This window comes from Diadema setosum, chromosome 22 (genome assembly GCF_964275005.1).
Source record: "Diadema setosum chromosome 22, eeDiaSeto1, whole genome shotgun sequence".
Taxonomy (NCBI): Eukaryota; Metazoa; Echinodermata; class Echinoidea; order Diadematoida; family Diadematidae; genus Diadema; species Diadema setosum.
In genome coordinates this window covers 283,410-308,232 of record NC_092706.1, presented here as the reverse complement: position 1 = coordinate 308,232, position 24,823 = coordinate 283,410, and the positions used below count along the sequence as shown (strand labels likewise).

Below are 24,823 nucleotides of genomic sequence, written 5' to 3'. Positions count from 1 at the left end.
TGTGTATTAATATGTAATAGATAAGGATGTTCAGCTCTGTCGCATATTTTCGCGAGCTGTCAAGCTGAAAACCCATCTGATGTTGTCAATCCAAGGCCGGGGGGGGGGGGGGGTAGCTCTCTGGAAAATGTGGAACCATCCGCGTTCTAACACCTTATAGAAATGGCATACTACTGCATATCAAACTTGCACCCATAAATGGCATCACTACTGTAACGTATACCTTACATGGCGTCTCTAGGGGCTTCGCATATCCAAAATTGGCTTCTTTCTTTATGGTATCAAGTAGCCTACAATATCCCACATGGCGTTTGAACTTATGCTTCTTACGCTACAATTTAATCGGAAAATAACACTTTCCGTAAAACGTCGACGATGCAGTGTGTCTATAAACAGACCCTTTTCAACGCTATTTTTTTTTTTTTTGGGGGGGGGGGGTGGGGGCGGAGTGACATGGATGTGTAACAAGTTACATTGATAGCGACCCCCACCCGGCGTTCAAGAGATATTCCAGCATTTTTAATGTAACAGCACACATGCTAACATCTTATGATTATATTGCCAATTTGGAGGCGACCTTACCAATGATCTGCTCCAGATCCTCTGCCTCCATATCGAGCTGCACGCTACCATCGCGAATAAACTTCCTGAGTTGAAAGAGACTGTGTAGGGATAGTGTGGCCACGTGAGGTTTGCTCCATCTCCCGGCTCCATGGTCCACGTTCTCCTCGTACTTCACCCATCTATGAACATAAACAGAGGTTGTCAAAGTTCATGACTTTACTACAACTTAACTTTAACTCTGTTTATGATTCTTACATATTACCTTTAACGATTTAACTATAGATTTCAGCGGCAAATTGTTCCTCAGATTGTTTTCTCTTGATTCGTTCATTTCTTCTTACTGTGAGATCGTTTTCATGAGATTGTTTACAACTTTAGCAAAGTTAAAAACAAAAGGCTGTCGAAAGTCGTTCGTCTCCCACTTTGAATGGAGAACTAAACCTAACCCACACCAAATGCTGCTGTGCAGCCAGGATGTAGAGAGCTATAATCGAGCCTGAAAAGTGAATGGAAATCGAGTCGCTTCGTGCAGTATGGCAGAATATTTGATAAGATTGGACTCTGGCTATGAAAGGCTTTTAGTGCCAGTTCGCTTCGTGCAGTATGGCAGAATATTTGATAAGATTGGACTCTGGCTATGAAAGGCTGTAAGGCCCACAAACCTTGCGGTCTCTTTCCACTCCAAGAGGCGTCCCTCTTGGTCGTAAAACAGCTCTTCCATTTCGGAGTACACAGGGGGCGTGACCTTATCTCCTTCCCCATCTCCGCCCAGTAGGAAATGTACTCGCTGTGAGGGCGTCTCGCCAAGCTCTGTCGAAATGTAAAGGAATGCAGAGTTTTAGAAATATTCGGCATCATTATTGCTGGTTGCATTAGCTGTGCACGTTAAGCAAATTGGTGTACAATGTGTGTAAATTCCGAGAACATGAAGGAAATAGAAGCATGAAAAACAAAAGGAAGGGAATGAATAAGAGAGTTGATGTAAAGGGGAAAAATAAAGTACATATAGTACAACGTGTACTTGTTTATTGCTTGTTTCGTACCGTTCTCAAAGGTCATGATGTGGTTGATGGGCGTAGAGGGCGTGGTGGGTCCGTTCGTGACGGGGCTGGCGTGCCCATTTTGCTGCCCCTTCTTACTGCGCCTGCGCTCGTCTTCATTGGGAATGTGGACACCAACGAACATTTCTCCTGATCTATGGTCTGTTGGAATCGATGCAAGGAGATAAAAACATAGACACGAGGGTGAACTACGCGCCGGGTATAAGCCAGTCAGGCCAGTATCAAAAGAACACGCAAATAACAATCAAATTATATATCATTAATTACAAGTCATAAACCTACCTCATGAGTTTGTGATAAACTATGACGATGTTATGGAAGGAGTGTACGTCATACAGAGTAATTACGGATCTACATAAGACACCAAAAACCTGCGAATGTGAGAAACAACAAGAAATGAATAAGATAACTTCTATTTACGGGGTTGTGAGACGGGACGCCCTAGGAGGCATGCACACGCCACGTGCTTTTATTTTTAGCTACATGCCGTCAAGTTCATGATTTCCAACAGGATGACTTTGTACTTGAATGGTTTTGCCCTAAATTCGAGACAAGCGTGCCCGTGAGTCATCTCACAACTTTCGGATATCTCTACTGGGCCCCTTCCCCCAATACCCGAGGGGGAGAAAGGAGCCGTGGCCCGCTAAAAGATACCGAGTGTTGTAAGAAGATGAATAAAAGTTAAATTCAGCAAGTCGTGTACAAACATGTGACTGTGGGATAGCCTGCTCGTCAAACAGGGGATAATAAAGGGAAAAAAAATAATGTATGAGCTTTACCAAAGGAAAAATTGTCTTAACAAGATTTGCATTTTCCTACTCGGCATAATCAATTAATTTTGACAGGGGAAATATGTGTTATGTGTCATTATGTGACTAAGCAAACCGGAAGTAAGGTTCGTCGCACAAGTTCGTCACGAGGTTAGCTTGAACTACGTCAGAAAACGACATGACAAATCTAATTTTAAAAAAAGGTTTAAACATCTGCAAAGAGAAGAAACACAAAATGACACACACTTTAGATTGATTTACATCAAAACTTGACATCATCACGTAATATGCCATATAGAAATCTTTCATTTCGACCTTTTTATTCGTATATTTTGTTTGTACTTATCACATAATCTTCATTTCATATCGCGTAACAAAGTTCAACGCAATGATGAATGGATTGATGAATTAAGGCAGAAAATAATGATAATGATAATGATAATAGTAATAGCAATGAGAAGATATGACGTCATTTAGATCTACAAGCAATGACAAGGGAGGGAAGACCAGAGACTAGAAAATTGAGAGTTCATCATTTTATTATCTTTTGTTGTTTCCAAAAGAAGCCAAGAGAAAGGACATGAATGATGCTTTGTCTGAGTAGGCAGCTAGGTTAACAATTATGATCCCCCTGGAGTTTACATAGAAGTCAAGGACGATAAACTCCTCGACAAAGAGACGAAGTTAGAGGAGGTAAAAACCGAGGCATGTCTTAAGCGGAAGGGTTACTCATCAAAATATCGAAGTCATCCGTGAGACAAACTTATACCAAGTGCTGACAGACATCCTTCCTCTGTTAGTCCGTTAAAATATGGGACTTCTACAATCATTTCCTCCCCGCAGACCATGTACATTGACTGAGTCGACAAATCTCGAGGGAATAGGTCTTTGTAAAGGTAGTTCGTTTTAATCTTAAAAAATCCTAGATTTCCTTGATTTCCATCTGTAGATGACGTTTTGCCTTAGCATACACATTATGCTTGTTGGATTGTTGTGTCAAGCCATTGGATACTTTAGTACCCTAAGTTTCATTGGTGGCGCCAGGCTAAGGCCCATAATGCAATGCTGCAACACCAGTTGGCGTGACGCCGCACTCTGAAATCTTCTGCTACGAGTTTATCTGCACATGATGGGAGTGCTGCCCTATTAACCCCCGTAAATCATTTTATACAGGTGAAGAGAACAGACCGCGTCCTGTCACCTTGAATTAGTCAGCTGTTTTAACAGACTTCATATCACTTCTTTTTTCCTCTTTGTAGATACACCCGAGTTTTTAATATCTCTTTTAGAGGCCTGCTATAAAACAAAAAGATAGCACGGAAATATTACCATAAAACACAATCAGATAGTCTAAGAAAAATTATTTCAGGAACATTAAACTCGGCATGTGTTGGACGCTTAAATAAACTCATTGGCGCATGTTGGGGTCCAAGGGGTATCTGATCTAAAAATGACAAAAATAGCTATACATGGTCATAAAAATATAAATATAAGATTGACTTTGATGAACAGTTCACTGTTAGATTGGTATCCCATGTATTGTTGACCTGGTATTATATCACACCACATAAACTTTGATGGATATTATCAAAGCTAATTTTGGAACAGAGACAATATGAGTCATAAGTCAATGCGAATGTTTTTTTAACATTAAATAGAAAATAAGTAAATAAGTACACAGTCGAACTATTTATGTGCTGTAGATAAGGCTTTCAGTTCTTACACGTCCATACGTTAGTATACCTCACATATTCGCACAAAATACCACTGACTTGCTGTTTCTCATGCGCATGCCTGCTCCAATCAATTTTTCTTTCGCAATCCGACTGTCAGTCGCCTCCAACCAAGGTTTTAAAAAAATCTACATCCATAATTTTTTTTTCTTCAAACGAGCATGTGAGCGAGACTTTATCGCGCTACTTGCAAAGTCTATAATTATCTGCTCCCTAACCACAAACAGTCGACTCCCATTACGTGGCTACGCGTAGAGAATTGCTCACTCAGTGCCAAAATAAAAATAAAAAACACCAACGAAATCCAGAGCTTACTTCAGAGGGGCTTTGTCGGCGCAAGAATGCTTTTAGAGTGGTCGTAGAGGTCGTGCTTCTACGTCTCAGTACAGTAGACAAACTAACTCGTAAAAGGGTGACTTTTCTCTCCCCCTCCACTTCTACGATTGATGCTGTTTCAATATATGAGCGCAAGAGATTATACCTCTTACGTGCGTCCTCAGTACCGAAATGATAACAAAAAGCATTGCTACTAAAGTAGAATGAGATTTTGACAATTACATTTTAGATGATAAATGCGGTATGTTCAGTTCACCCATATCTATCCTTTATAGTAAGAATGTGTAATTGTCAAGAAGCATTTTAACAAAGAGGAAATATGCAAATTATAGCAAAGAGACAATTCCTTCTGAAGATCTATGAGATTCACTCGGAGATACATTGCAAGAAGATGCAAACAACTTTGGACATCTCGTCTTGTTACCATGGAGACATGACATTACAAATTGTAGATAAGATGTTCTTAAAAGAGGGGGCTTGGTGGGTCGCCACAGAACGATTTCACTGTCCTTTCAAATTCGAATGACTGGATGTGTTTGTATTATGGATGCCAAGTGGTAGTAATACACATCTTTTGGTTTCTCTTTGCTCATTGACGTCACAATGAAGTGACGAATCGATGTTATCTTTCTGCTTGACAGCATTTTGACAGAAGGCAGAGTTAATGTGTCGAAAGGACAGAACGGATAAGACACTTGTCGTCCCTGTGGATAAGACGGAACTGAATCGCATCGTGACACACCGCGATAATACGACAGCGTATTCCGCGCGGCAAAATCAAGCGTTCTTCCAAATATGGGCAGGAAAGATACAGTTGCGCACATGACCGACGCGACGCGCGCATGGAAGATAAAACGAGAGAACGCTAGGGGGAAATTCAACATTACATCATAACTATGAGAATGACGTCAACATAATTAGGCGTCGTTTAAATTGATTTGCCATTTCAGACCGTGTCGCTCCTAAGTGTTGCTGAGTAGACAGAACTACATTTAATTCAATAGAGGAACAGGAAAATAATAGTAAAAGAGAGATCAAATATAAAAGGACTTTCGTCATGCAATCGGAGTAAACATATCAGTGGAGAGGTATTAGACAAGCTATCGAGTAGCGTCTGTAGTTAATACCGATCATTAACTTTGCGTCGTCGTCTCGATCTTTTGAAGCGTCCAATCATTCCCCTCCGACAATTTCTTTCCTCTCATGAACATAGAGGGGTGAAAAGTTCAAATGTGTCTTAGAGAGAGGAAGCCAGCTAGTTATTGTTTGGGGTGTGACGCTTTGAGGCTACCGTATATGAAACTACAAGAACAACTGGTCGGTAGCTTCAGTCGTTATTGAGAGAGCAAGAGGGTATACGCGTTTTAGAACAAGCTTTGCCACAAATGGTGTCAAGATGATTAGAAGCTGTCATTTAAAATTCCCACTTGAGCGAAGATATCACCGACATGTGACCACCCTTCTATTTTTGATCTGTCAGGTGTATCGTTAAATCAAAATATTAATTTCCCTTTCAAGTTGATAAGAATGTTTCTAATTTTCCTTCTATTTCTTCTTCTTTATCTTTATTGGCAACATGTGACTTCCTATTGCTGCTTTCGTCCCAATCTGCCAAGATTTAAACTTTCTGCGGATACTGCAAGTAACTAAGATGTTAGGGGAAAGGATGTCCGCTGGTTGTTTAGCCACTGACCGCTGATTACCATGGTTACCTGACGTTGAGCGGCCACAATCGCTGTGAAGCACATTTTTTAGGAGAAATCAGTTGCGTTAAGGCTTGATGTCAAGAGTGATTTTAGTACCCGTCATAAGGGGTGTACGTCACGAGCTCGACACCCACGAGCCATACAGCCCACGAGCCATACAGCCCACGAGTCATAGGCCAAAGAGTCATACAACCCACGAGCTAGACACTAAGAGAACAAGACCCATGAGCTTAACATCAACTAAAATAGGCCCATGAGCTATACGGTCCAAGAGCTAGACACTAGGCACGAGCTCTACATTGCATTACGGGTATGAACGTACGTAGTGTTGAGCTCGTGAGCCTTATTTGCCCAGTGTCAAGCTCATGGGCCTAATTCATCTAATGCCTAGTTCATGGGCCTGTTTTACTTGGTGAATAGTTCATGGGTTGCTGGACTCGTGGACCTTTCGTCATGTCTAGCTCTTGGGATGATCAAGTCGTAAGTATCGCTCTCCAATAATGATTATCAGGAGATGAGTGTGCTTAATCTTCACGACTGGAAATTAAAACACTCTACGGCAATCCAGACAAATTATTTTGCTTCTAATCCAACGTACATTCCCATGTTTCTCTGTGACAAAATTTCAAACACGTACATCTATGAGAAGCATCCTAGTGCAAGCTGTGCAAGCGGCTACCCAAGGGAGACGATAAAAGCGGCCGTTATAGACAGGTGACCGCTACAGAAAGGGCTATTAGCATGACTTTTCGGGGGGGGGGGGGGGGGTTAATGGCAATATGCGGCAGGTAGCCACTATAGACACGTGGCCGTCATAGACATGTGTCCACTAAGGCAGGTATGACTGTCGACGGTCGACACTAAATGGCCACGGACAGCGCCCTCATCAATAACCCAAAGATTGAAGAGAACACATTATGGCGCGGGACACTGAGTACATGCACTTGAGTACACAACCCAGGAAAACTCCTATTTAATGTCGGGCCCGGGCCGCGTGACCTCGCTTCCTCAACCAACGGCTGCGTGACGACCACATGACCACCCTCAAAGGTTATAGCGGTTCTGCCCAGACTGCATTCACCAAAACCCCCATAAATAGATGTCTTTAACGAGCTAACTCCGAATTGGCAATCCCTCCCTTCTGATTATCGGAAGAAGCGACCTTAAACATGTTAAAGAAAGCAGAAACTGCTCCTGCCTTGCTGTTGAACTTATATACATCAGATGAACAGAGTGCACACAGACTATGCCCATTATAATTGAGTTAATCTACTTGAGTTCAATGACCAGATGTAAAAGAGTTTTAAATGTAAATACATGTAGGCAATAAAAAAAGGATTCTGGAATTAAGAGCGATGAAATCACTTAAGACTTATGTTGATTTTTTTTTTACTCATATTTGAGTCGGATTTTTTTATCGGGTGCAACAAGGCTCATTTTTTTTTCTTTTCTTCCTAGGCTCTTCGAAAAAAAGGGGAGGGGCTCCACAATAAAAAGAGTTTACTTCCAGAAGTGTTGGAAGACCTTCTTTGGAAATCGAAAATGTTATCAGGTGAACATTCACCAGTTCGTCACGAAGCAGGATATGGTTTTAATCACCATTTCGTGACAGGGTCGTGTAAGCGGCGATACTCAACGGTAATACAATGTAAACAAAATGTAAATCTTTATAGTTTTCCACTATTTTTCATGTCTGGTCTAGAATAATCTTCCTGCGTCTTTCAATGTTTACAACTCATTTTGAATTAAGGTCTGTCAATATCAACATCGTCAAAGGCAGACACAAGGAAAGGTTTAAGGGGTTATGTCATAGAACAAATATGTCCTGTTTTAAAAAAATACAACTATTACTAATTCAAGAAATTGGTTTGTTTCATTCTTAACTAGTTTTAAATCATGCGAATGACTTGTACATGAAATCATAGCGATATCAACCTAAAAAGGATCTCTTCTTTACGACCATAACTAGCATTTTTTTATAACTGAATTAAAATATCCAAATTTTTAGTTGTTTTCAAAAAAAAAGACAAGACAATCCCAAAATAGACACGATATTGAAGAGATAGAAATTAAACTGATAGTGGAGAAAGGCACACAAAATTCATGCTAAGAAAAAGGCTAGAGACTACTCTTTCTGTTTGAACGGAAATATTAAATGCATGAAGATGCTGAATACTTTCATATGTAGATGTTGAAGTACTACTAAAATTGCACAATGGCCTATTAGGACACAACATGGAACGGGGTTCTTTTCTTGAATCATGACGATAGAGTGATATGTGCTTGAATCGACAGTTTTCCTGTAAAGATACGCGATTTCATGTTTCTGTATGTAAACCTATGTGTGAGGCATTTGTCATGTCACGATGCAAAGGTGTGGGGCTTTTTGACTGCCAACTGACGCTAAGGTGTGAACCAGACGATGAGAATTTATTTGCACACAAGTTGTCGCCCTCTTTGACGCTACTGCGCCACGGGATTGATTTGCACACTGTCAAGACGTCTCGCTAATGTCCCCTGACAGCCGGAGCTCCTGCCGCAATCGATCGCGAATTACTGGAGGAAATACTTTTAATTGCCGTCAAGTGGTCAGTTGCGTTTGCCCTCTTGCCGGCTTCCCGTCATCACACTATCATCTCTGAAGTCATGCTGTGCGCACGTGAACTAGCGTGTTTTTCACTTCTCCACGGGCTAGAAACCCTGACCCGATACGTTCAGCGGGAGTGTACTTAGTTGCTATACCGTTACGTCTGTCGTAGTATCCGGTCGTTCCGTTTGGTGCTTCTTCACCAACGCCCTCGCTTGAATACCAAAAGCAATGCGCTGCACTGACTAACCGTGATTAATGTAAATCTGACTATGGTTAACAGCCATTACGCGCAATAATGATGTTATAATCAGAGATAATTACCACAATCATCTCGACAATCAGCTGGTGCCACCTTTATAATGTACGTCGCCGTTGATATGTATGCCAAAGGTCGCTTATGATTCAGTATCCACAGTCAGTTCTGTTACTAAAAGTCTTATCGATTAGTATGGATAATAAGGAAATTTGACGACATAACGGGCAAAAATGCAACCTGCATCCCTAACGTTATAAAGGCTCTCCTGTGGTACAGTGATACTATCTTAAATTTCACATGTAGATTCCCATAAGCCACTGGACAGACCGAATCGGGTTCAGTGCATCTACTCCTTTTTTTTTCTTCTTTTAAATGTATATTGGCTACAAGATCAATTATTTAGATTTTAGAAGCTACAGCTAGTCACAGAATTATGGTTGACAAGTTCAGCGACAAATCTTCCCTCTCATGCGCAATAACGTAAAAATCGCCCTCTCCTGGTGAGTATTTGGACATGCATGCTCGCAAAAAAACAAAAAACAAAAACGCATCGTGCAAGGAAGGTTGGTCGACAGGATGCAAGCGTTAATAGGTGACTCACAACGGGAAACCTCTGGCGTCATGCGCCGCTACCGGACCGCTCGGTGCAGTCGCCGCTGCCTCACTATTTTTAAAATTGAGCATATCGAAAACAGTGCGAACGTCTCTACAGGGAAGCTCAAAACAAAGAAACAGGTAATACAGGTGGCTTGAATTACTCCTTGTTTCTCCCTTATCCCCTGTTTCTTAGTGTCATCGCTGTCTGAATGATTTGCGACAAGTGAAAAGAAATGGAAATCATATTATCCTGCTGCGGTCTGAAACTCACTAATGGGCTCAGACTGAAAAGGACCCACCTATATTATAGTATAGAGAAAAATATTCTAGGCGCTTTGTATCCAGTGTAAAATGCAATAGATATCAACTAATATGAGTATCATCATCAGAGCGTATGATTCTGTGCTTTCTTTTGACGCTTTTATGAAAGAATATGGTTAAAGACATGCCAGTAATCAGATCCATCTATCCGCAGCTGTGTTGACTACGTTTTAGCCTACATGACCTTCAGTAGCTTTCCATTCTTCTTACCCTGACGATCATAACCTTATACTGTATGGACATTTGCAGGTTTCCAGCATTGATATCAACATCAATATACAGCTGTATGTATTTTCTTAAAGGGAAGATAAACCCCATGAGCAATGTGGATTGAGTGAAAGCAGCAACATTAGTAGAACACATCAGTGAAAGTTTGAAGAAAATCGGACAATCGATGCAAAAGTTATGAATTTTTAAAGTTTTGGTGTTGGAACTGCTGGACGAGGAGACTACTAGAGGTTATGACGTATGAGTGGACAACGATACCAAGAAAATACAAAGAAAATTCTACAAAAATTCATTTTTCATGAAAATTACAAATTCCATCAACTTGATATTGACATATGTTAGGGGTAGCAATTATTCCCCCTGCTTTCTGAAAGAGGTTGGTCCATTGCTCTTTCATAATTCTAGAAAAGTGAATTTTTGTTGAATTTCCTTTATATTTTCTTTGAATTGTTGTCCACTCATACGTCATATCCTCTAGTAGTCTCCTCATCCAGCGGTTTCAACACCAAAACTTTAAAAATTCATAACTTTTGCATCGATTGTCCGATTTTCCTCAAACTTTCACTGATGTGTTCTACTAATGTTGCTGCTTTCACTCAATCCACATTGCTTTTTGGGTTTACCTTCCCTTTAAGAGCCCAAATACGAATGTTCATTTCTTCATTAAAGTTGATCCCTCCTCCTCCTCCTCCTTCATCTAACCTTAATCATAGAATTATGAATAATAAGCTTCTAAAATATGCATTGTGTTGTAATTATGTCACATCTCATGTGCTCCAGAATTAACGTCCTTGGAAAAGTCCATGCTGCAACATTGCAGTTGTGAAATGAAAAACAAATTCAGATACCATAGACAGCTGATGATATTACCTGATCTATCTCTAAGAGAATCAGGACTTTACTTTGAATTACTTAGTTGTCTTCGACAGGTTTTGACAAAGGCTAAAATCTCATGCACCAACTTCTGTAGGATGATGTAACAATGAAATATGCAACGTGCTCAACGTTCACATACGACAAAGAGGAAGTTGGTGTATGATATTACGCGTTCAATTCTACGAACACACGAGTTGAGTTCTAACTGTTCATCAAAGTGCCTATTACCCCCTTTGTTTCTTCTGGTGAATTTTCGCTGTTGGTGGTTGTAAAGTCATAGTTATGGTACTTTTGTTATAGTTGGCATATTTCCTTCCTCTTTTGATATATTTTTTATCCATCGACAGCGGATATCCATTAGGGCCGAACCAACCATTCGGTAGGTTGAGCAAGCTTTAAAAATAACAGTCCCACACATAATTTTTTTTTGCCATGTATGCTGCCTTTGCCGTTCAGTAAGATGGTCCAGATCAGTAAGTGCGTGGATTTATAACTTCGAATGGTAACAACAAAAGAATTGAAAAGGAGTGAAAACACAAGGCAGAATAAAGAGAGCCGTTCTTGAAAATGACTTGCCGGAACTCCAAATCCTACGCTAATAGTGTTCCGTAGTACAAATCAGAATGGACTTCAGTTTGAAAGCGAATTGTACATAGGCTAGTTTGCGACAGCTTCTAAAACTAGGCGGGGCTTTCAAGTGTAATCGCGTCTCCAAGCTAATCTCAGTGGGCGGTGCTTGGTGGGATTATCGCCACGACTTCTAATCTACAAGTGATTAAGGATGAAATCGTGGCCAGGTGCTGATGTTGCTATGGTTAATGAGAGGATTCTTCACAAAGTATTTCCGAGAAAGGGGGAGCAAATGGAAAGTATAAATAACGAAACCATTAGACATAGTATGCATGTAGAGGGGCTGGGGTGAGGTTCCAGAGAAATTGAGCCACGGGTCGCGCAATGAGAGTGTTAAATGATCCGCGGCAAACTATCATTACCATGCCAGCGGATATGCAGTGACCAATCAGGAATGATAATACAAATTGAATGCTTCCATAAAAGTTGCATCAGTAGTATAGAATATACATCACATTGAAATTGGTTCTTGTCATGCCATTCCTTATCAGCATGTCCTAACACTTCTTAGTTTTTCCGTTCACATAATAAGATTATGACCTAAGAAAGAATTATTACAAATTTTATAAAATAATTTTCGCTCGGACGTAAAAAAATATTCAAGTCTTGAGAATTCCTTTCAGTGTGTGTGTGTGTGTGTGTGTGTGTGTGTGTGTGTTTGTCATGGAAACGATCTACTTCTTCTTCTTCTCCTAAACCTCCCTCCCCTCCGCAATATCTAATTTAAAGAAACGATTACACAAACACACAAAGACACCTTTCGTAAACATTTGTCTTATAATTAAACACCATATGATATAACTACAAACCACAGTACAGGTACCTTTTTGAAGTGAGATGACAAATTTGCTCTTCCAACAACACTGGTATTATGATATTCTTTTTTTATTCTACAACTTTCGAAACAACAGAGTAAGGCAATACTGACGGCAGACGAATATATGTATATATATATATATATATATATATATATATATATATATATATATATATATATATATGTATATATATATAAAGAGAGAGAGAGAGAGAGAAAGAAAGAAAGAAAGAAAGAAAGAAAGAAAGAAAGAAAGAAAGAAAAGAGCGAGCGTTACACCAAGGAGGTAACTCACTGGAAATCGCCGAGTCGTCGACAGGTCGACCTCGCACTGCCCCGGCATCGACCACCACATCGTCTTCTGCTGCTGGGCCGTTCATGTTGCCCTTTGTCCTCCTGATTCGACTGGTGACCGGACTCTCTTGGAGCAATCCCCGTCCCTGTTGGAGGAAAAGATAGGATGAAATCTACTTTCATTTCAGCTCTACTAATATATATTTTTTCATTCATCACAGTTCGTTTCGATGGCAAATTCACCAATCCTCTTTGATCGCTAATTCCATAATCGATCCGTACTGATCCATTTTGAGGTGGATATACATGTAAGTGATGATGGGAATAGCCGACGAGGAGGGAGATCTCTGGCATCCACGGGTCCGTCCTTTTTTTCAAGGAAGTTTATTTTAAATACTAATTGTATGCAGGTTTGTATAGTTAGAACTGATTGGACATATGACATACATTGTATACAGGTTTGTATAGTTAGAACTGATTGGACATATGACATACATTTGGCTGAATGCATCAATCAAAAGGACTATTCAGGATGGTTATACCCATGATATATTTTTCTAGCCCATAGTACATTTTCCTGATACTCTGATCACACATTAATTTGGAAGAAACTATGGAACTGAAAATAAACTTCATAGTATTGTACCAATAAAGAAAGATGGATCTGGTAATACATGTATAAAGTTTGATCTAGTCAAAATTACACAGAGTGTAACAAGGTGAAGAGAAGAGCAGATGCTCAAAGAGTGCCACATGTCAGAGTTGTGTGTTTTCCCTGCCTAACAAGATGTGACGTCATATTACTTTTCAGTATGATTTTTGTTAACTCCACAAGGCATGTGAACAAATAAATGTACGCAAGTGAGTATGAGGCAACAGGCGACTTGGCGACGTCTCCTAAACGTGCAGGATTTTGTACGCAGTGTGAGAAGTATCATTCATGTCATTATTCTTTCTATATAAAGAGTATTCACATATTATGAAGAATGCCTTTGACACGTTATATAGCAGGAGATAAAGAGTCTTGAACAAAAGGCCTTTGTACTATCACTGATTATACATGTAGCAACGTGATACGAAAGCAAAAACACACCCTCAAAATCATCATCGGCATGACTTCGGTTGAGTTTCTACATCAATCAGTTAAGTGCAACATCTCACTGGGGCAAAGTTTGCAACAAAAAAAAAACTTGGCATCAGTGCAATCAACAAACAATAAACAGTCATGTACGTATAGCAATCTTCCTAGGAGCGTTACATGTCAAATTCTATGCACACACTTCGTCCGTCCTCAGAATCTTCAGAAAGTTGACCGGACATCGTTGTCATCAGCATCACGTCCAGACGTCTGCATAATAGTTACATGTAGCTTTATTCTTAGATCAGGCTCTATAGGAGCTTTCTACTAGAAAACCCCGTAGTACCCATAAACATTATGTGCCTTTATTATTTAAGGCTCCAGAATCAGAAAAATGCAAATAAACAAATGTTTTCTATATTCTATACACTGCATGCATTAGCAGGCAGGTCTTTCCACGTGGATTATGTAAGATCAAACGTAACAGACAGAAGGAATGCTTCCTTACGAATTCATTATTACCAAAACACCCATAACCCGTTGAGGACAAGCAGAATCTCCTGTACCGTGCACTTCACAAATACACCTGCCACAGTGTCATCGGGATTACCGTTCAACGGGTTAAGATAGATATTGACTACACGAGAAGATACCATTACCATGAATGAATCCCGTCCAGACCTTTCACGCTCATCCTCATCACCGGAGCCGTTCGGGGACCTATCCAGGGAGGGTCTGGGCCGATATACGTTGATCTCGTGAAAGAACATCGATTTTCCACTCGAAACTCAACAAAACAGAATGGGAGCTAAACTCATCAGGGACATGCACTACGGCATCTATGTGCACGCCCTTCACAGTCATGTGTACACAAAGTGTACACCAAATTCAAATACCATACCAGAGAGGAGACTCAAGCGGAAGAAAGACCCATGCCTGCCCGAAGCATTGACTTTCATTGGTCCTATTCAGAAACCAGGAACAAAAGTAAGTCTTTTGAAGAGCCCCCATTTAGTAGAGCCAAGATGCCAACGGATGTGACAATAAATACCAGATAAAGAACATAAAAGCGCTATTGGCAACAGTGATTAAACTAGAATACACTGGACTGGAAGTGGTCTTAGAAAGAGACAAAAGAATGTGGTAGCTGACAGCGAATTTGTTCAGAAACAAAAGTGATCCTAGCACTCTACCAGCAACTGAAGTGGTTATGCTTCGATACACCAAAACGTCTAAATCTTCCTTGTGACTGATGGTGACTAGACCTTTTTCATGTCTGGAATCTTTCTTTTTTTTTTTTAATCAAACCGTGCACGTTGACAAAATTAAAGAAAAAAACCATGCGTTTACTTAAAGTACACAGATATTTGGATCTAGTCATTGAAACTGTCATCTCAGTCAAAATCGTGTTTAATCATCGTAAATGATAATGAGTGTTTCGGTGCTTAAATCATACATGTATGAACTGAATATTATATCAAACATAGCATGAATAACACGATTTTGTTTGCTTTTCTCAAGTTGTGGCACACTTTCCCATTACAAATCTTGCTCTATGAATGTGAATATACTCTGTATATATTTCTTTCTTTCGGACCATCATCACATTGTTAAAAGAATATCTGATGAACTTTCTCCTTGTTTAGATATATGATACTAATCGGAGGGACATTCAATATGAACGATAATAAAGGAAAGATGCCTAAGGGCTCGCCTCAAGGTTCGAATTCGAAGTTTGAACTCTTTCAAACCGATCACGACAAGCAGACGGTCTACGATATTTTCACGACGGGGTATAAAAACTAAAATAGAAAATGTTTGCGGTCGTCAGGAAAACACACTGACTCGTCGACTTACACCTGCCTCTGTTGGGCATGGACCCTGATTAGAAGTTTCCGCCGAGAAATGCACTTTTTTCGTCGTCGACTGGCCGCTCAACACACTGACACAGAATGACATAGTACCATCTTACGTTGGATAATACGCTAAGTGAAACCCCACCTATGCGACATGGCCAGTTTCCAGCACAAATGAATTGTGAATTGTATACTGCATGTAAGTGTAACCTATAAAATACTGCATACAAACATACGTCTGACTTCTTAACTTTCGAGTTCTAAATATCATCTCTCTCTAAAAACTAATCACGGCAAGCGGGATGTCCATAATTTTTTCTCAAATAAACAAGAAAGCATCAAAACATTGTACGGGCAGGTTACAGCGTATAGTTATGCGATGCAGAGTAATTGTTTAACAATGCCACAATATATCAGCATTTTTAACAAGCAACGAAATTCTTCTCAAGAGTGTCATTCTATAAAATGATAAATCTTGCGGTAAATTGTTTTCAGCTGATGACCAAACATCTAAACATCTAAAATAAATGGAAATGTGGTACTTTCAATCATTGCGCGTATTTGTGAAGGTTTTTTTTTTTTAAATCACTATCAAAAATATTATTATCAACAAGAAAACCACACGTGTTCAGAATACTTCAGACATTTTCTCACAAGTCCTTCTCAACGCGATTGTGTGAGCAATGCAATAATTCAGTGTGGCGAGAGGTCCCGCCTTATATATTCTATTGAACCATGTCTACAGTGTATTTTTGTTCAATGATGTCGCCGAATGCATTGTAAAATATGTGTTTTTAGTGGACATTTATCCAAATGAATGTTTACAGAAATGTAGGCCTTAATGATGTCAGTTTTGTTTCTCAATTCAAAATGATTGGTGAACTTCAAAACAATCGGGATAATATCTTAACATGCACGCAGAAATTGAAGAGATAAACCGTGTTAAATGCGCGTTGTCACAAAAAGCTTTTATTTGAAATGATAAAGTTTGAAGAGCAATGCCTCATTATGCAGTGTAATGTACGCGTCAGGCTTAGATTCCAACACGTATAGAGTTGACGCATGAGTATTCGATGCTATACAACGCGAATGATCACGGACCGGAAAAACGCATTATCCACTCACACGCTGTGTTTTCAAACTTTGGATTATTCGCTGTCAACAAGAGTCCAATAATAAATGTTGATAATCCGCGTCAAACGTTTGTCGTCATTCTTTCCACGTCATTTGCGTTGCTATGGTGAAGCCTTGCCTCCATTGCTACTCGATAAGACAGGTCCAAATCTCATCAAACATGAATAATAAATTAGGATTGTTTTCTGTTGTGCGAAACAGCTGCTGTCAGCATCGAGTTTAGAAATCAAGCTCGTGAAATAACCAGTTCCTAAAGTAAGTACGTATCATTTCAGGTATATCTCTGATAACAATTTAACTTTTTGCTCATTGATTCTTGTTTGTAAGCAGCAAAGGAAGAGTATTCAATAGCCGGAAAGTGTATGTTCCCAAACATGACAAGTAAAACATTTGTTTAGGGGCAGTGATTTCAAATGCCTTGAAGATGAAGTAAGAGCAACGATGTCCTTGGCACATCATCGTTACCCATAAAAATACTTATTACATAACGATGATAACCGTGATAACCTTGTTACATGTCAAGTGCATAGGCATTTGTAGTGACACATCTTAAACTTCTATATATTTAGTTCCCACAGATGGCCACTGATAATGACACTTGTAAGAAAAGTTCAAGGTTTCCATCAAATGTCTGTGGGACGGATGTCTGGAGGCAGATGGCTGCTGTCTCCGGTATCAGCAGACTGAAAATCAGCAGCTTGACGCCAGGCCGCCATCCTCGGCTTTCGCTCCTCTCATCTTCCGAGAGGGACTGCCAACTTCGCGAATGACCGCAATGAGTCAGAAATCAAAGAGATGACGAATCCTTAAAACATTGATGTTGTCAGTGGTTCGCACATTTTGATCTACCTTGACTTCAGTAGCAAACAGTTATTATTGTTTCGATAAAATACGATGGTCTGACATTCCTTTAACCACTGACTCAGAAAGAAATCCAAACAGCACAAAAGTGGTTTGCCAACGGAGGCCGGTCGCTTCCGGCTAATATGATAATGTTATCCCATTTTTTTTTTTGTATCTATTTCTATAAAAAACTTATATATATATATATATATATATGGAGGGTTTTTTTTTTTCCTTGGGGGGGGGGAGGTTGGGGTGTTAAACCTTGCATTCGAGGAAATTTTTCATATGTGAAGTTTATTCGGTGCCAAAAAAGAATTAAAATATTTGTAACTTTGCCAAGGATTCGCGGAATTACTTGTTAAGAACGTGGCATTGTCAAGTGCTTTTTTAGAGGTACATGCGTATATAACAGTGGCATTGAGTTCATTGTGATGTGCAAACTTCAGACTTCTGCCTCAATAAAAAGACAGTTGCAATCAAAAATATATTATCTAAGCGTGGGCATTTCTCACACATGGTACGACTGCGAAAAGATTAGTCAAGTCACTAAAAGTGTACCACTTTGCACCAAACGTTGGGATTCGAATGTATGGAACGCTCTAAATGCTAAGAAAGGCAAAGCGTTTACCTAATTTTATAGCACCAGCAATCGTGCGGCGTGTGACGCACACAATAGTATACGTCCAAAATTTGTGTCATTATTCAGATTTCAGGTTAATAATTTTGCTGACTTTGACATTCAAATCAAAATACCCAAGCACTTATTTCTAAAGTAACAAGTAACACGTAAGAAAGCAAGATCACATTGTAATATCAAACATATCACACAATTATGAAAGTCATTTCATTAAAGCTCACCTTGTAAACCTTCCATGGTCTTGTCCTGCTCCACATTGTACAAAAATGTCTCACTTTTCTCTCCATGGATAAGCTACAAAACAGCTATTCTCTTCAGAATTGACCTTATATTTCGAATTTTGATATTTCCTCTTCGTGAAATCCCTCAAATATTCTCCCTGAACTCGGTCCACAGTTCCTTTCATGGCACCTTCTACCATTCAATATGATGTACATGCATTTAGGCGGGAAAGAAGCAAGCAAAAGATATTCTCTCTCTCAAGACATCTTGAGAGATGATACACTTACACCCAAAACGGAAGTCTGTTAGACCGTCTAAGCTCACATGTAAAGCTCCCGAGATCTTCGCGGCGTGGGTTGTCTTCAGGCTTATTCGTTACCAGCGTAAAATCAAGCGAAATATAAAAAAAGAGCCTCAGTCAGAAACGGAAAGTTCATCAACCGGTGCTTATCTCCTGTGGAATGATCTTGTCATAGTTCGCTGTGACGATCACGGATTAATTCACTACTCCATGCTTAGTCTGTCATTATTTGTTGAGAAGAGTTGAGCTGAGGATTTCTAAAACAAACTTTTTATCACTTGAGGGCTGTTCTTGTGCTCTAAGATTTGATGAAAGAAATATTCCTCTCATGTATTGTCTTAGTGCATGTGACCATAGCCTGTTTGAATTAACAAGAAATAATAATAATAACTTTTTTTTTGTGCTAAGATAATGACTTTTTACGATTTCATTAACAAGGCTATTGAGGTTTTCACCTTAGCAACTTAAATGAGGTGGCAAAAAATTGGAGCCCTATTGGGTAATCTATGCTCTTGTGAAACCGAGGCACATTCAGTGCGGATTGGATTAGTCAATCCTACTGAATAAATTAAAGATACAGCTTGGCTTTGTTTAACCACGACAAGTGCGATGTCAGGATTAAAACACAAGTAAATACTATACTGCAATGATAGATCATGACTAATATTATGTATGGATGACTATATATCAGTTGCTGTCTTTATAGTTATAAGAAACGTTGAAACATCGTCGATACTCGAACGTGAAGCTCTGTAAGAATAAATGAATCCACCCTCGTAATAATGGAGAAACCTGGCAGGATGCAGTCACCATCCAGAAGTTTTAGATATCTCGATTGATATTTAGATTATCGCTGCAGCCATCAACAATTGTCTTGTGTCTTAGTGTACTGTTTTATCTGGAATACTATAGAATGTGCCCCTCAATATAATCATTCCACTGTCTTTTTCAAAGCAAGTGCTTCCAATGGAAATTTGATCAATGTTGTTAGAAAATATTGCTTTTTTTACCAATGCGATTTCGTTACTAACAGGGAGGCAAGCAAATCAGTAATGGATGTCACGTAAGAGAAAACTTCATCCAGCAATTCGGGAGAAAAGAGTTTCAATGTTATTTGAACATGGAAATATGGAAGTATAGTTAAAGTATATAAGCAATGTTGATTTACTTTGTTTAAAAACAAAATTTACCCCGATTTCCTCGTTAGTATGGACTGATCTTTTATCAAATCATATCGATGACTCAGGAAGACGCTTTTATGCTCGGGTGTTCTAAACCTGTCCTTTGATTTGGCGAGTTGACCGGGTGCCAAGTGTCAAATGCCGTTGGCATGGGTTCAAACTGGCGGACAAATTTAGAAATCGGGACGGATTGGGGAAGCCGCAGTTCTACTGGAAAGCCCTCGCCGAGCTTAAGGAGGAGATGGGGATGACGAAGATACACGCGGGATGCAGAGTAAACGAGATAAACCACGTGGAACGCTGACGAAAGTTCAGCAAAGCGTCGGGGGTGGCGCCTTAAAGGTTGACAGCAGGCTCAAATGCTGCAATCGCCCAGCACTCTGTACCAACTGGCTGGACGCTATGTCATGCAATACAATCCTTGTAAATTAGATATGTCCTTGTACGAATCATGGCATGTTTGTTGCTTCATATTTTAAGGGCTCTTAATCTGTCAGATTCAACAGATGTTCACAACATCCGGGGAATTCCTAGCGATGTCGTGCTGGATGTCTCATATTAATATGTCATACAATTTGGATGAAATTCAAGTTCACGTACATGTATGTAGAATATCAAGTTTGCTCGTAGTGCAATGAAAGTATAGCATAAAGATATTGTTGTTGTTTTGTTTTTTATTATACAAAAATGCAGTAGGCCATCGTTGAATCATGATTGCTGCACAGGATGCTCCTCGGTGTCCTCTATGACTACCTAAACTGGGAATAGATAACAATCGCAAATAAAATTGAACCCAAATTATCACATTAGGAAGACCGCTAATTGAGGACGTACAGCGGATTTAACGACTAGTAACTGTGGAAAAACACATACACAAACACGCACAAACAAATTTGTGAACAGCTGTGGATAGAATAGATTTGAAGTCGAAAACATTCCTCTAAGAAAGAAACGCTGGTAAATGAAACAGGTATGAGTAGGTACAGTATAGTCTTAAGAAAGCAGGCATGATCAAAAGTGCGTATTTGCGGCGCACCCTCTCATAGGCTTTGATCCTCTTATATCATTAAACAGTTTCCGTCTTGATAATTTACGGCAAATCTTAAGGTTTCTGAGGGTGATAGAAACATTTTAAGATCACTTCACGTATGATTTATTCCGTAAGATGTTTCAGTTCGCATGATGAGAACTTGATGATAAATCTCGCTGAATACAAGATAAAGAAGCATGAAATTTGATAAGAATGTGTAAGAATAATGATTGTTTAATAGTAGTTTAAGTAAACTAAACAAAATTTGTAGCTCATGAAATAATATGTTCTCCATAATGCAGTATAACACGCATCCACTACCCCCCCCCCCACACACACACATATACGCAAATATCATTTTATCACGACATTGTTTTGTTCGGGGGAATCTGCTCGAAACGCGTTTGATATTCTCTTAATTTTGTTCTTTTCATCTTGTACTTTCATATTGTATTTGAAATACAATTGTAATTTTCTTTCCTTAAAAAATCATACAGAACTCATTAATACAATTCTCATTTATGAGAAAAAACTTCTATGGAAATTGTCAACGTGTAATAATTTGATAGTAATGAGACTTTAAGAACCAATCGTGAAGACAAGGAGCTTATTCATGGGGGAGGGGTGGCCGAGGATATGACTGTAGGTGTGGTTTGTTCCGCAAGAATTTGGTCCTGCCTTTGGCGTGACTTTCAATCCTCGTTAATCTCAGACAGGAGCTCGGAGGATTAGACCACTCATCTGAGATTGGCACAAAACCCTTAATTAATGTCCAACCAGTTAGTCATGGTCACTTCTAAAATTAACCAAATCGATGCGGTGAGATTTGTTGTCTACTCATAAAGAAAGCATGGTCATGAATACGGATTAATCTAACTCAATAGGCAAGGTATTAAGAACCGGTAGTAGACTCAGACGAATCTCTTCTAAAAGGACTGATGTAGGTTTGGAATCAGAAAAATAAAATCGGTAAGTTGACGGCTGATGAAAGGGTTTAGGTAGTTCGATTTGTTTAAAATACGACAAATACTGTCCCATCGTCTTACACTTGATCCTGGCTTAAATACATAAATAGAAACGACCTATGCCTCATTTTGCAGCTCAAAAACCGTTTTCAACTTATTTCTTTTTTTAATCATACTTGTAGCCTGCGGAACCCTGAAACCCATTATCAACGCAGTCTTAAGCTCGCTACGAGATGATATTTGCCATGACTTAAGGAAACTCGATTGTTTTCTTAAGTGTTGTTAAGTGGTTTTCTTAAGTGTTTTGTTCCTTCAGTTAAAATAGAGAGAACAGTCACAATTCATGATGTCCTGATGCCGTTATCCGAGTCAAATTGTTTGCTTATCTATAATGGTCTTCTCCGCCGTATACTTTTACGTATACCATAAAACATATTACGTATTGTTCTTATTATTCAATATTTGTAATTTCATATTTGTAATAAGCATTCTTGTAGATGTTTTCACTTTAAAAAGTTATTTTGTCATATTGATTTCCACTATACAAGCGGAGAAATAAAACTTACTGAAAATGGAAAAAAAAAGAAGAAGAAAGAAGTAAGCGGGGTCGTATTGGATGCTTAAAATGTCACTCTCTGGTTCTTCAAGTAAACACAAGTAAAGATTGTTGTTTCGATATAATGATAATAGGCCTAGGCTTGACTGTAATATGATTGTTACCCAGACCAAATACCACCTTGAAGCAAATGAAGCATCACCAACAAGAGGCTCAACATGTAGTGTCATTTATATATTTTATCTTGAAGTAACTATATTGTTTCTATCTGTTATACGAAGATCTTGGCGCAATGTAAGTATTCTGTTCGTAATGAGACAAAACGCGTAAAGGTGAAAGTTAGGAACTATCAAGAATAAGAGTTTGTTCATGCTAATGAATAACATTGTCGCTTGTGCTACGTTTGTCTATATTCAACTTCAGTTCTCATGCGATTCAAATGTAAGTGCGTTTCTTTTTCTTTCACAAGTACACTCTCTTTACGATAATTTCTCTGAAGTATTATGAAACTGCTTCAAGGAGATGCATTTACATCTCTTTAGTACGATCAGCAAGTCTTCAAGTCCTTTTGACATTACTAATGTTGGCGTTTCTCGAGGTAACTGTTAAACAGAAGAAAAAAAAAACATGGGAAGCGAGTTTGATCTTTTACAAACTTTGCGGCAATGAGTGTACAAAATTGCCGCTTCAATCTTTTTTTTTTTTGAGCCAATCACGCGCGTCGTCTGCTCATCTAAACAGCCATCGTAAAGTACATCGTACTGTGACCAGGAGGTAATCCATTTGACTATAATGTAGATGACGTAAATAACAACTATTCTTCGCTATATTTAAGTGAATTCTGATCATGCTGATGTTGAGCAGTGGGCAGGACAAGATTAATTTTCGCCCCTCATTGACTGACGGCGATGCCATAAAGCGTTTATGAAATCTCTCTTTCCGTTTTCTGTTTACAAAATTTTCTTGTACGAAAACCTGTCGCTACAGACGTAGGTCCTTCAGCTGATCTGTACTCTAATAAGTTTCATGACACTTTGGTCAAACTCAAGTCATGGTATTTCGTGACAGCGTTGTACTCAAATGTAACAGGTACAGAATCCAATGTTTTGTCAGCAGTCGCAGATTTGTCTACTTTGCTGATTCATCAGATTGGAGCAATGCAAGCATCGATAAAACTCATTGATGATCCTAAACATGAGCTCTAGCAAATAATTTGACAGTTTATGCCACGAGAATAATAAACATTCAATGATAAACCTTTGTCAATAGCTAAGGTGCTGAATGACGATGGAACCGTTAATAACTGAAAAAAAGTGATTCCAATATTTGTAGCAATGATTACAATGACTTGCGATAAAGTCAGCATGTAAGCCTACTCTGCCGAGGTTGATGCAAAACCATGGAAAATTTGCAAACGTTAGAGAAATGTTCAAAGATAAAAATGAACTGGAAACATGTCACGCTACCAAGCAATCATCGTCCACCAAGACTCATCTAAAGCAACAATTTGCTCCATTGAGTATTTTCCAGACATGTATGTCATCGTACCAAAGTTGAAAGAAGTCAACAGAGATCCTTCTGAAGGGAAAAGAAAACTCACCTAGGACAGCCGAACAATTTTCAAGTATGAATCCTAGAATCGTAGAGTCGTGATTTCGGTGGCGATGCCTCCAGGAGCAGCCAGGGAAAGACTCGGGGAAAGAACTTGTCAAGTTCGAGGGTGGAAAGGAATCACAAAGAGAACTAGAGTTTCTGTTGGTGGTAATCACAGAGACCAGAAGGAGACTTCTCTTCTTGACTCGTCCTGGCGATAGAGAACAGCAAGGTGCCCGCAGCCAGCCCGAGCCTGTTACTCTCCACAACTCAGTTCTCAGAGTGAGTCCTCTGGATACAGTTCCGTCGGTTTTGAGTCTTTCCCGACAGCGGAACGTACTTGAACAACGCGAACAAAGACGAACGCGGAGTCCCTGGATCGGTCTTAACCCTCAAAAAGCTACTGTCAGTAGTTGGGATGTGAACGTCGGGTATGGTAAGAGAAAGGGGGAGGGGTGGGTTGTGTCATAACAGACGATTGGTAATTGGAGATCCGATGTTCGAGCATGGGTGTGCATGCGCGTTATGACGAACCCCTTTCTACGACGTTGCCGATTTGCACGTTGGAAAGTGGGGGTATTTTTGAAGGCAGGTTATCCTTGAGGCAGACTCGAGTTGTCTGTGTCACGAGATTTAAAGGTTGTA

The 24,823-nt window shown here is 39.5% G+C and overlaps 1 protein-coding gene across 1 annotated transcript in view; it reads right to left on the bottom strand.

Annotated features, from left to right (window-relative positions):
- LOC140245525 (electroneutral sodium bicarbonate exchanger 1-like) overlaps window positions 1-14,627 on the bottom strand; it is a 29,783-nt gene extending 15,156 nt beyond the window's left edge. Inside the window, exons 1-5 of the mRNA XM_072325089.1 lie at window positions 14,517-14,627; window positions 12,781-12,925; window positions 1,608-1,766; window positions 1,227-1,374; window positions 583-743 (exon numbers count right to left, since the gene is read on the bottom strand). Coding sequence (XP_072181190.1) covers window positions 583-743; window positions 1,227-1,374; window positions 1,608-1,766; window positions 12,781-12,925; window positions 14,517-14,627 — 724 coding nt within the window. The remainder of the gene's footprint in view (window positions 1-582; window positions 744-1,226; window positions 1,375-1,607; window positions 1,767-12,780; window positions 12,926-14,516) is intronic.
- Between the last annotated feature and the right edge of the window lie 10,196 nt (window positions 14,628-24,823).